A 12,802-nucleotide genomic window follows, 5' to 3' on the forward strand; every position below is an offset into this window, starting at 1 on the left:
TTATAAATAAAATATTGAATTTTAAAGAAATTAAACAAAAAACCATAACTTTAAATAGTAAATTTGATAATAATATCGATAAATATATTTTCAAATTTTTGTGATATATTCAAATTTATATTTTATTCAAAAATAGAATTATTATTGTTTTCTTAAAAACGCATAAAATCGTATTATAACATCGACAGAAACAAAGAATAAAATAAAACATTAAAATTAAGATGTGTCTCGCTATATTGTGCGAATACTCTTCTATTAATTAATAATGAAGTCATGTATTATCAGATGCTGAACTTAAGGAAAATAAACAATGGATTGAAATTGCAAATTAAGAAATATTACAGGGACTAAAATTGTAAGTTATTCTGGTATATTAATATCTCGTTGCAAAGCACAAAAGTTACTTCGATTATGATATAAAAAAGCTCCCCACCCCACGATGCCTTCATCACTTTTCTTCTACTGATTTCAGAACCTAAAAATATTTTGCATTTATGGATCAGAAGATCAATGTTTTTGTGTGGGATATGGACGAGACTCTCGTCTTACTGAAATCCCTAATCACGGGCACATATGCAAAGGCTTTCAATGGCTCAAAAGACGTTCAAAAGGGTATAGAAATTGGCAAAACTTGGGAGAATCAAATCCTTCGAATTTGCGATGATCACTTCTTCTATGAACAAGTAAGTCAAAACTCCATTAATCGTCATCTGACAATTTGAATTTTGTAAAGAGAGATTTGCAAGAAATATCCCCATCGTTTAAGTTCGATCGTCCTGGGGTTTCTTCTTAAGTCAAAAGCTCCATGAATTCTTTTCGGGAATCTTAATTTTTGTTAATCAAACAGAGGTTTACTTTGATTTCTTTATTTTTTTTTACTTTGATTTGGGCAGATTGAGAGCTGCAACAAGCCTTATGTTGATGCAATGAGGGAGTATGATGATGGGTTAGATCTCACTGATTATGATTTTGCTAATGATGGTTTTGTTGGTGCCTCTTTTGATGATGATGATAATAAGAGGAAATTGGCCTACAGACACCGTCTCATTGCTCACAAGTATAAAAAGGTTCTTTTAACACTCAGATGATTGATTATATATATGATGTTTGAAGTATAATTTGATTGCCCCATCTGCAAATATAGATGTATTTTGACTTTTGGAGTCAATTCATGTTTTGTGAAATCTTGGTATTTATATCTATGCTTATCATAAGGTAAATGAAATATATTACTAATTATCCTGTTTGTGAATTGCAAAATTTAAATAAACCCCTATAGAACTTTGATTTAGAATGTCAAGAAACTGGCTTTGGAAAGTCTAAATGGTGGAATGGATGATCCACAAGTTAACTTTTTATTTTACAATTTTGTGCATTGTGATCATTTATGATGATATATCAAGCCTCAGTTGCAATGAATTGATTATTGATGTGCTCATATGGAAATCATAATTTGAGGATGTAATTTGATGCCAAATGATTCACACTTGTGCTGGTTTTCGGGTTTTGGGAGGATTTTTTTGTTTCTAAAGTTGGTCACTTTTCGAAATTGATTCTTAAAATGGTTCCGCTTTGAAATGGGGTTTGAAACTCCAAAATCGGTATAAATTCTTGTACATGGTAAATTAGTAATGTATATTATAGAAAATTTAGAAAAGATCATGTCTGTTTCGAAGTTGAAATAAGTCCATTTCAGATATTGATGCATACAGAAGTTACAAAGTCTTGAGTCGATTTGCTTGCCATTTTGCTCGTGTTCTTTTTGGCCTTTTCTAAAGTAGGGTTACTGGGAGTTCCTCTCTACAAAAAATAAATTTACCAAAATTTCTAAATTTTAACTTGTTTTTCATGCTATTAGTTGATTTTTCTTGCATAACTTGTAACTCTATTTTCATCTAAGGAACCGTTTAACGTCGCATGGTATCATCATAATTATGCAGGGCTTACGTAGTGTTTTTGGTGAAAAGATGATAAAATCTTGGGACAATCTTTATGAGGTGACTGATGATTTCACAGACAAATGGTTGTCTTCTGGTAAGTTTCCTTGAGTTAAATGCGTAATAACTTGTAATTCATCTCATCATTTCATGTACGTGGATAGTTCTGTTAGTTATAGCATATGCACAATCGAGTGACTTGAGGCAATTGTGTTTTTTTTTATTCTGGGTCACGTTTATTTAATAAATGGTGAGGCATGCAACATATATTTTGGATGTGAGTAGCAATCATCTATAGTAAGTATTGTTTCTCGGAGATTGGTCCCACAAAACGGATGATGGATGAAAATGGTATACACAAATAGAACCTTAGATTCATAATTGATGATATTGATTATGCGATTTTGTGTACCATACAATGTAAGATAGTTGATGCATTAGGGCCATGCTTGATATACCGATATTTTGAATCGTATCATGTGACGCAACATGCAAACGAGTAAAATGATCAAAAGCCATATGCCGAATATGGTGTTGTAGATCTCGCCAACTTTTGTAAGGACGGTGATGGTCTACAAGCATTCTTAAACTGTAAGATAACATGATATAGTTTAGTCCGTCTTCTCTTTTCCTGAGTCATGAGATGCATGCGACGAGTCTAGTTAGTGAGTTGATAGTTTTCACGTGAAACATCTCATAAGCATATAATACAAAAATGGCATCCAAGATTGTAACAACTTGCATGCAACATATCATCTGAAAACACTTTACTTCACATAGCTATGCATATAACCTCTTTATATTACATCTATGCGCATACAAGTACACAACTTACAAGTTTCATATAGTATTAAGTATGGTGTAGGTCACCACATCTCCCATGACATGATATGTATACTGATTCTCATAGCACGTTGTAATTAACAGCATTCTTGTATATGACCCACACATACTAAAACCATTTTCGTCAATAACATCTTTTACATATCATCATTAAAATGCATTTGACATGCTAAGTAGTTTTAAAAATGTAAACAAGTCGCATGGATATCATCATATATATTTTTCTGGAAATGGGTTATCCATGTCAAGTCGCGATTTCACCCGCAACCCTGAGGTAGATCTCCTACTGGCCACAAGCGTATATGTAGATGGTAGGAGTCGAACCTGGCCTTGTTTTTATCACCCTTGTATCATCATACGTTCATATCATCTGAAAACACACATTGGCATGTATCTCAATAGTATAAATCACATGAAACTCGTGGTTTGCTGAACCGAAAACTTGCTACTTACCTGTTTGGTAGCATAAGCTACTTGTGTAAGCTACTTACCTGTCAGCTAGCTATAAACTACTTGTCGTATCGTATTATTGTGGGTCCCTTTCGATACAGGAATATTGGTGTATCTTATAAGGTTCTAGTTTTTTCCTTCATATTTTAAGGATTTGCATGAAGTAACCATTTGAATGGTGATGCACTTTAGTAGTATATGCTTTTATGTTCGAAGGTTTGTGAAATGGTTCAGGTCGATTGTTTTGGATGGAACCGCATAACAAAATTCCCTTACTTTGTTCTGTATTCAGTAACCAAACCCTGTGAAAGCCTTTGAACCAAACCAATCATTTCTCTTGTGGTCCATGGTTTATATCGCTTTTTATTATGAATAAAATTTAGCTATTTTATATAAGTAAATTATTCTAATACAAGAAAAAGGTGTTCAGAATTAAAACCCTTATATTAGCATTATATTTATGGCTAAGCTTGGATTATTTTTCTATATTGTAAGTAACTGGATTTATTTTTATGATAATTGAAATTATGAAAGTGTGTTCTTTTAGTTGTTTACTGAACACTTGTGTGTTACCAATTGACTGAACACTTATTGCCTCTTAACCGGTAAGAGATGATGGTCTTTACCAACAATGTTGTTATGCCATTTTGCACCCGGTAAGTGAGGGTGGTGACTATTACTCAGTTAGCACTTACCGGGTGAGAGACGTTTATATTGGATATATTGATGGGCAATACTCTTACCTGGTTAGCACTTACCTAGTCTGTGTCTGTAAGTGTATATCTTTTTTTGTGCTTTTTTCCGTTTTCTCCTTTTTCAGCGGCTTAATATGTGCTAGTCTTGATTGTCCTCCTTAACCTTGTCTTTCCCTTTTTGCTCTCACTTTTGCACGGAAACAGCCGCTCTACCTTTTGGGGGATAGAGGTCAGGATCGCCTACGTCTCATCCCTCCTGGACCTTGCTTTCGAGCAGGATATACCGGGTTTGTTTGGTTTGTTTTGGTTTTTTATGTAAATAAATTGTTCTAATACAAGATTTATCAACTTAAACTCAGTTTAATGCGAATATTTAGGTTTGATATGTTAGGCTCAACATTTGAAACTAGGAATTGTGGTATTGAACTATGTTTTGCCAAAACCGGTCCAAGCTGACCTATTTGGTCCCAATTTTCTGTTCAAAAGTTCAGTCTTATACCCCTAGTAGTGATCTGTGCATTTCTCATCGATTGCAGCTCGGACCTGTGTGGCGGAATGTGCAAGCGGAACCAAAGATGTCACTCCCTTGGTGGATTCCACAAGTTCAAGAACACAGAACGTAAACGTTATCGTAACTTCAGGCTCATTAATCCCCAGCCTTGTCAAATGCTTGTTGTTTCGGCTCGATGATTTGATTTCTTACGAAAATGGTTAGTCAGTCACTCGTACTTCCAAAGTTAACTTTTTCTAAATGCACGTCATATCTTTTGGTACTCGTGGGTGTCTGGGCCAGCTTTGGGGACTGGGAGGGGGTGGGACATGGGACGCTCCACTTCTTGGAGCAGCGGTCATGTTTGCTTACATCTTTCCCCCTCCCTTCGCGGTAGACCCCACCTCCGGATGAAACATACTGGGTTAATTTGGTTTGATTGCATGTTACAAGATGATTCAAAGATGAAAAACTGATAATTATGCACAGTTTACAGCTCATGGGAAGTAGGGAAGTACCAATGTTTTTCATTGATCAAAGAACGATTCAACGGGCCAAACGTGCAGTTCTGTGCAATTGGAGACGGATGGGAAGAATGTGAAGCGGCCGAAAACATGCAATGGCCGTTTGTGCAGATTGATCCCGGGCCGGTTAGTACCTCTCATCGTTTTCCTGGCCTCACTGTCGAGACTTTAGGACACTATATTGGTGTTGTTTATGGGGAATCTGATGATGACGACGATGACGACGACGAATAAAGGGAACAGAAATCACATCAAATGAAACACCAACTTCCTGAACGGAAAACCGTCATTGATTGTTGGTTATGAAAAACCGTTAACCAGACTCGAGCCGAGTCTTGCGTACCGTGTCGTCCTTTAAAAACAACGGGAGATGTATTCTTTCCCTCATTTTTCATTTTATGTTGCTGCCCCGGGCCGCTAGTATAAACTCCTGTACATTGTAAATTATGTCGAAGATTATAATCTGACTTCCGTTTATAATCCGACTTCCGTTCCGTTATGTAGAAAGTAGTAACGGCATTTTCAACTTCTTCTTTAAAATAGAGAGATTTTTTTAAAAAAAAAAATTCCAAATTAAAGAATTTTCTGAAATTTAATACTAAATAAAGCGACATTGTTTTCTATTGTTTCTACTGATCAAAGTTAAATATATTTTCATTTTATATGAAATTTATTGGGATTATAAAAATTATTGAAATATTTTAATAATATAATAAATATAAAAGTCTCTAAAATAGAAAATTTAGTGGAGTTAAAAAGGATGGTGTTTGATTGGTTTGAGCTTGGTTTTAAAAGTCAAAATTACTAGAAGGTACCAGGTTTAAATCCAAGGAAGAATAAAATCCCTTTGTGGCCACGGAGGTTCAAATGCGATGACTTCACGCTATCTGCAAAGCAGGTGGTCGCCCTGGGATTAGTCGGCTTGCATAGCGAATTGGATATCCAGGTTAATAAAAAAAATGTAATTTCTTTTTATCGATTTTAGCTTTTAATTAATTATCTTAAAGAAATTTTAAAATTTTTTTAGAGATGCTCTAATAGTTTTATCTGGGCCGAGCCCGTGGACACTTGTTACTGAGCTGCCCATCTTGAAAATCTTGAGTTTAGGCTCGTCTGTTAGATCCACTATGTCCAACCTGCTAGAAAAGCGGGTTTGAATTACTATTTTGAAGAAATGAACGGGTCTTGACTAACTTGTTATAATTAATATGGGTGGACATGGGTGATGAAAAAACAATTTTGGACAGGTCGCCCGGATCTGTTAATATATTTATAGTAATTAACTTTTATAATTAAAATTTACAAATAAAATTAAAAATTATTGATACTTATCAATTCTCACTTAATTATGACTCATGATAATAATACTCTTTAAAAATCTAAAAAGTAAAAACATAATTACCTCAATTGATTAATTCTTTATTATCTGATTTGGTCATTTCCTTTATTGTTACTCCATGTTTTTACAAACAATTTTTTTTCTAAATTATGTACGTTATTATGTATTAATGTCTAACTTAAAGTTTGAAAAGTTATAATATGTTTTGAGTTATTTTACATAACTTGTGATTTTATATCAGTTTTATTTTCATAAAACTATAAAAAATAGTTTTAGGCCCTTAGCCCATGGGCAAGGCCGTCCCATTTATAGGGTTTAGGGGATGATTACCAATGTTTACCCGGTAAGTGTTTATTTATAGAAGTCAACACTATAATTTATTTTAATGAGCAGAATTTTAGTACATCAAAGTGTATTTAATGCAATAATTTACCGGGTAAGCGCTTATCTGGGTAACAGTCATAATCTTCACTTACTGAGTAAGACTTTCTATCTTTCTCATCGCTCTTACCCGGTAAGATTTTTGCCCATTGTCATCTTTATCTTATAAGGAAATTTATTTGGAGTGGTAAGTGTGGGCACTATCTATTAAACTAATATGAGAAGATGGGTTGAACAAACGTAAGCCGTTCTAGCTCAGTTGGTAGAGCGCGTGGCTTTTAACCACGTGGTCGTGGGTTCGAGTCCCACGGATGGCGTTTCTTTTGAATTACACTTAATTTTTTCTAATTATCTTTTTCCTTTCAAAATTTAATAATCATGTTTCTTCAGTTAAAAGTTAATAACTGATAGTTTGCTCATTCAGTTGTCGTTTACTAAACACTTACTTGATAACCGCTTAATGGATAAATTTCCTTCTCGAATGAACATGAGAAGGGCCAAGAATCTTATCGGGTAATAGCGATGAGAATGATGGAGAATCTTAGCCAGTAAGTGAGGATGACGACTTTTACTCAAGTAAGTGCTTACTCAGTAAATTGTTGCATTCGATATGTTTTGATGTACTAAAATCTTGCTCATCAAAAAATAAATCATAGTGTTGACTCTTATCGGTAAGCGCTTATCGGGTAAGCAATTGAGTAAATGGCCCCTATCGAGTTTGGATTTAATGGTTTGGTTTGGGTCTCGATCGGGTATTCTTTTAATCAGTCTTTGCTCGAAACCAAATTAAAGGATATGATTATATGATATTTAATAATCAAAATCAGATAACTTTTAAATAAAGTCATAGGTATGCACAAATCCTGGTCTAATGCATTGGTGGAATTTGATGCACGCTGACGCTAGGAAGGTCGGATCTCGAGCGTCAAAAACTAAGATTGTTTGATCTGATGGTAATGGTATGACCAATTCTAACACCTCTATTTTTTTTTAACATTTGAGATTAGAGATGCACAAAAAAAACTCGAGCCTAACCCTAGGCCCGACCCTAAAGCCCGATCAAGCCAACTTCTTTTTCAAGGTCGGGTTAAAGCCCAGTTAAACATGAAAAAGTTCGAATGTCCGGCTTAAAAAGGCTCGATCGGTCCCTCATTCAACTCCAAAGGCCGGCCCAAACTAGAAAAGGTCCGGATTTTCTTTGCTTGCTAAAAAATGGCATGAAAATACATGTTTCTTGTGCATCTCTAATTTTAATTACATAACCAGTCATTGTAATATTTTAAATGATAACAAATAATAAAGAATTTAAAAATGTCACTAATTGCGTCACATCCAATCTAGTCTGCAAACAAAAGCTTCAAGACGGATTTGGGGGCGATAGGCTGAATCGGACCAAGGCCTATAGGTGCACCTCTACCCCAACCATCTTGCCAAAATCAATGAAGCCATGAACATAAAAGCGCAACAAGGTAATTATCAACCAAATGTACCTCAAAACCAATCTGTTTCATGGGTAAACATGTAAACAAACAATCATCTGGAAGCAGCAGCAAGTAAATGAGATGTTTGTGATATAAACCATGAGCTCTAAACCAATCACATTCTGCAAGATGAAAACCACAACACAACACAACACACCACACCACCATTGAACCCAATGGAGAATTAATTCTTCTTTCATGGTTCATTCAAGTCCCACTCATATACAATTCTATGCCTAAAATAACCCTAGAAATCACCTTACACAAAAAGCAGGCTGCATTTCAGACCAGCTGCAACCTACCTCCAAATTCCACATACTGTTGGACCGTTCCTTCACGTGACAAACGTGGGTTTCTGGCTTTTGCAGATTTAGTGTTGAGCTTCACTTCGAATCTGGGAAATTGGTTGTGATGTACTTCTGTATTAGAAGCTGGGAAAATCTCGTCAAGAAACTCATCTGCAACATCTCCATCTTCATCTATCTTCAGACGTCGTGCATACCATCCTAGACCCTAAATTCATCACGACATCATAAATGTTTCAAATTAGGGGTTGTTTGTTTAGGCCTTAACGGGCTGAATGATATGGACACTCAGTCATATATGGTTATTAAGCCATCAGCCAATTTATTCAGCACACAAAAACAAACAAAAACTTTTTTTATTCTTACAGACAACTTAATCCATTAGATGACTTGATCCATGTACGGTTTAATAGAGAAAAAAAACAACCACCCCTAGATTATGATGTTAATAACTTGCTGGCCTCATCAACCCTTCCTCGGCTACTTAAATGAGAATTGCAACTTTTAATTTGCCATATAGTTAAAGTAAAATGTTTTATCATTTATCAAACGTATAAAATGCTTTTCAACAATAAAATGATACAATCTTGCAGACCCTAATCAATAACGTTAATATGATAACAGGTAACTTTAGCTTAGATTCTTTTCTAAAAAGGAATGATACAATTTTGATGGCCATCCATTAAATGAAGTGTCGTGATTTCCATGGGACATAAGCAAGTAGAAAAAATCTTCAGAGTTTGCATTTAGTCAACTATGATGATGGTTGAGTCAATCTCAAGTTGCCTTCCATTTCTAGAAAGAACGTTTATTTGTTACAACTAAAGAGAATCTACAAAAAATTTATCATTTTTCTATGGTTATGGTGTCCCTAAGACTTAAATGCTTTTATAGCTGACTAAGCAGTATCTGCTTTCACAAAACGACTCTTCAAAATTCCACTTACCCGAGAGTCTGGAAACTAGAGCTCTAAAATGAGATAGGTTGCTTTTGTTTGACAAAAGGTGAATAGATGCCATGAAGAGGTGAAGTCATATTATCATGATACTCCTTCCATCCCAAAATGTGTCCACATTTCTATTTAAGTGTGTTTCAAAAATGCACCTTTAAAAAATTGATAGTTACAGTCAAGAATCATAATCGAACTGGAGGAGCTTTGCCAGAATGGCTTAGTAAGCAAGCAAGCAGTTATGGTTTACTAAATTTCCAACTCTACGTACGAATATTTAAGAGTTAATGATATATATATACATACATAAAGCAAGAGAGAGAGAAAGAGAGAAGGTTTGCCTCTATAATCAAGAGTAAAACTATCATTCAGTTAATTAAAGAGTGTAATAATTACACATTTCTGAAACTGTGTTTTTTATTGTGGACACGGAGGGAGTATTAGCCTAATCATTAAAACTTTTTATGAAATTTGCAGTTCTTTCTCACACAGATTTCAAGTCGCACAATTATTCTTAGCTTAGAAAGGGAAGCAAATTTGCTAAGCATCAATCTTAGTTTCAATGACCAATTACCATACTCTCAAGCAGATCAACAAAAGTATAAAATACCTACTTGCTACTTACGCATTGGTTCGATATTAATCTGGTTATGAAGGTAAGTTGTACTGGGATCTGTTCTTATCCAAGTGAATTATTTGCAGTTCAGAACTCGCACAGCTAACATGCTCTCCATAACCTCAATCCTCTTAATTTGCTTCTCTATAGGTTTAACATGAACATGTTACGATAGCACACCATGCGGCATAATGAGTTTCTCATTAGAAATGACCAGTTCGAGGACTGATTAATTTGTCAACCACATTCTATATCTATAATGATTGGATTCTCATGAACTGGTGAACTTCATTTCCGTTCTAATTATTCCTCGGCTGTTTAGTGTTATTTCTTACTGACCAATGTGACACCTCTTAGATTGTTGAGTTTCTGATACATGACACAGTATGAACTGCAAATATCACTAGCCAAACACCATGGGCTCCCAAGATTTCAATCCGAACATTCGATAGAGCAATAAATCAAACTTTGAAGAGGAGACTCATGTATTATGTTAAGAAAATGAAAAATAATACAGGGTCCCACATGTGACCATTCTACATAAAGAGAGAGATGGTCAACCCTTTAACTATGAGTTCCAAAATTTAAGAAAATCAAATTAGATTATAAACGGAACATAAAAATCTCAAGGTCAATGAGCATGCTGATGACACTCAAGGAAATTGGAGAATTCAATCTTGTCCTGTATTGCGTGGGCAGAAGGCTACGCAGTCAGCTGTGGCATGACTATTACTGGCATCCCTTTGAAGTACAAATGTTGGATTTTCTTTTCACCCCTTAAGGGGAATCCTATTACTTTCAGACACATCTGGCACGTGGTTATTCCAATCTTTATATGCACTAGAAAAGATCATTTGATAGAAGCAGAATCCTAGGCACACCTAATTCTTATATATTGTGCAGATTTACTTTATGATGAGTTGGGTAAGAGTTCACGTGACCTATTACCTTATATATTCCCCATATCCTTTCATCTTCCAGAATCCATATTGCATCATCATTGTTATATTATACATTAAATAAATAGCATGCGGTTAAGCTGTGCCACATTCAGAGCATCTCCAACCGGATTCCCCAAAATGGAGAAAATAGAGATTTTGGGAATTTTGGCATGTTTTTTGCTCCCAAATGGAGAAAGTAGGAGAGAGAGTGTAAAAATCTCCAAATTTGGAGAACACCCCAAAAATGATTACAATGAGAGAAATATTATTTAATATATTTCCACCAATAGGAAACTCTGAAAATAAATATCTAAAGCGAGAAATAATATTTTATTAGATGAAAGGAATATTTTAATAATATAATAAATGTTATAATATCCAAAATGGAGAATTTGTTGGAGTTGAATGTATTTTTGTTTTCAGAGATTTTGAAGTTCAATTCTCCATTTTGGAGGATCTGTCAGAGATGCTCTCAGGATACGCCTCTGATGTTACATCTTGCATTTTCAAAGGTTTTTCTCACATAAGCTTTCATGCATTTGTTTCAATTTCCATCAAAACAGCTACTTGCAATGTCGAAGCATTTTCCTCTACTGCATGGGATGTATAAGGCCTCACTAATACCCCTACCATTCTTCACTTTACTTCTCAACTTTGTCTAGTACATTTTACAGTGAAATTAGTCTTATGACGTTTGGATGATAATTCATATTTTAGACCGTAAGAACGCCCAATCAACAGCCTAGGAATCAGTTCATGCATTTGGGCCTTAAGACATAATATCCAATTGTGGATTTCAGCACCTTCAGTTCCTCTTGTGAATTATTCAACAATATTGAATTAAAATATAGAGCTCTCTCTTATGTGCGATTCTTGTGCCTTGTACCCTCTGTACGTGGCCTTTTTGTGCACTCTTTTATTTTATGCCTTTTTCAAATGTCGCTTCCTCACCAGCATTTATAACTTCTCCTTGCTTTCTGTTTGTTCGGCTAACTATTTTTTATCACCTCCTAAAAAGAAATTCTTTCACAAGCAGGGTCTTCACAAAAAACAGCTCTTTATCTGTAGAGGCAGAGGTATCCTCTGCGTACATCATACCCTCCCCAAGCCCTGCCTCCTGATGAGATATACCGCGTATGTTTGGTTTTGTCTGGGTTGCTCTATATGTATTCTCTCTTCTCTTCCTTATAGACTATTGCAGGTTTTGTTATCCCCTTCTATGGAAGCTCACTCTACAAAATTTAGCCCCACAAACAAAACCCTTATTCGTACAGCTGCCGCTACACTATTTGCTTACCGTTCACTATGACAGCAATCTAAAAATATTAGCAAGGACAGAGACATAACAGCACAAGACCCCACTATGAGCAACAGGTGAGCCCTGTATATATATATTTGATGTAACAGCAGCCATCTAAAATTATTTCAGCAGACAAAGATAAATGCATAGAAAGTTCATGACCCACCCAAAATGTGTAAGAGTGAGCCCGTGCTAGGTTAATTGCTTCTTTGTGCTTATCTATCCCTACATGAAGTAGTAAGTATACCAGAAGGATAACATAAGGTTTGCTTGAATTGAGAAAGATACTCACTTTCTCATGTAAGCATACAAAGATAAATAAATGCAAGCGGCACAACTAGCAATATGCCTTTGGCTGGGTAGCACAATGCATATCCTCTGTCATTCTCTAAGAAGCTTATTCGAGCAAATAGGCAACATACTCCTCCCTCAATTACCAGCACTCCAGCCCATTATAAACCCAGTATATCCCACTCGAAAGTAGGGTCTGGGAGGGGTAGGATGCACACAGATGTTAACTCAACCACTAGGATCGAGAGGGTTTTTCTGTG

At 35.3% G+C, this 12,802-nt stretch overlaps 2 protein-coding genes and 1 non-coding gene across 3 annotated transcripts in view; 2 read left to right on the top strand and 1 right to left on the bottom strand.

The window, feature by feature from the left end:
* The first annotated feature begins 402 nt into the window (after nt 1–402).
* On the top strand, nt 403–5,436 carry LOC112521920 (eyes absent homolog). The gene is made up of 5 exons (XM_025130926.1): nt 403–683; nt 894–1,067; nt 1,941–2,034; nt 4,462–4,635; nt 4,905–5,436. Exons 1-5 carry the CDS (start codon nt 495–497, stop codon nt 5,171–5,173), a joined length of 900 nt encoding a protein of 299 aa, XP_024986694.1. The 5' UTR covers nt 403–494; the 3' UTR covers nt 5,174–5,436.
* Nucleotides 5,437–6,903: 1,467 nt separating this feature from the next.
* Nucleotides 6,904–6,976, top strand: TRNAK-UUU. Its single transcript has one exon. It is a non-coding gene; the product is annotated as a tRNA-Lys (tRNA).
* Nucleotides 6,977–8,209: 1,233 nt separating this feature from the next.
* LOC112522208 overlaps nt 8,210–12,802 on the bottom strand; it is an 8,074-nt gene continuing 3,481 nt past the window's right edge. The window contains exon 2 of the mRNA XM_025131304.1: nt 8,210–8,653. Coding sequence (XP_024987072.1) covers nt 8,423–8,653 — 231 coding nt within the window. The 3' untranslated portion in view covers nt 8,210–8,422. The remainder of the gene's footprint in view (nt 8,654–12,802) is intronic.

This window comes from Cynara cardunculus (genome assembly GCF_001531365.2).
Source record: "Cynara cardunculus var. scolymus isolate 2C chromosome LG 11, CcrdV1, whole genome shotgun sequence".
NCBI classification, from domain to species: Eukaryota; Viridiplantae; Streptophyta; class Magnoliopsida; order Asterales; family Asteraceae; genus Cynara; species Cynara cardunculus.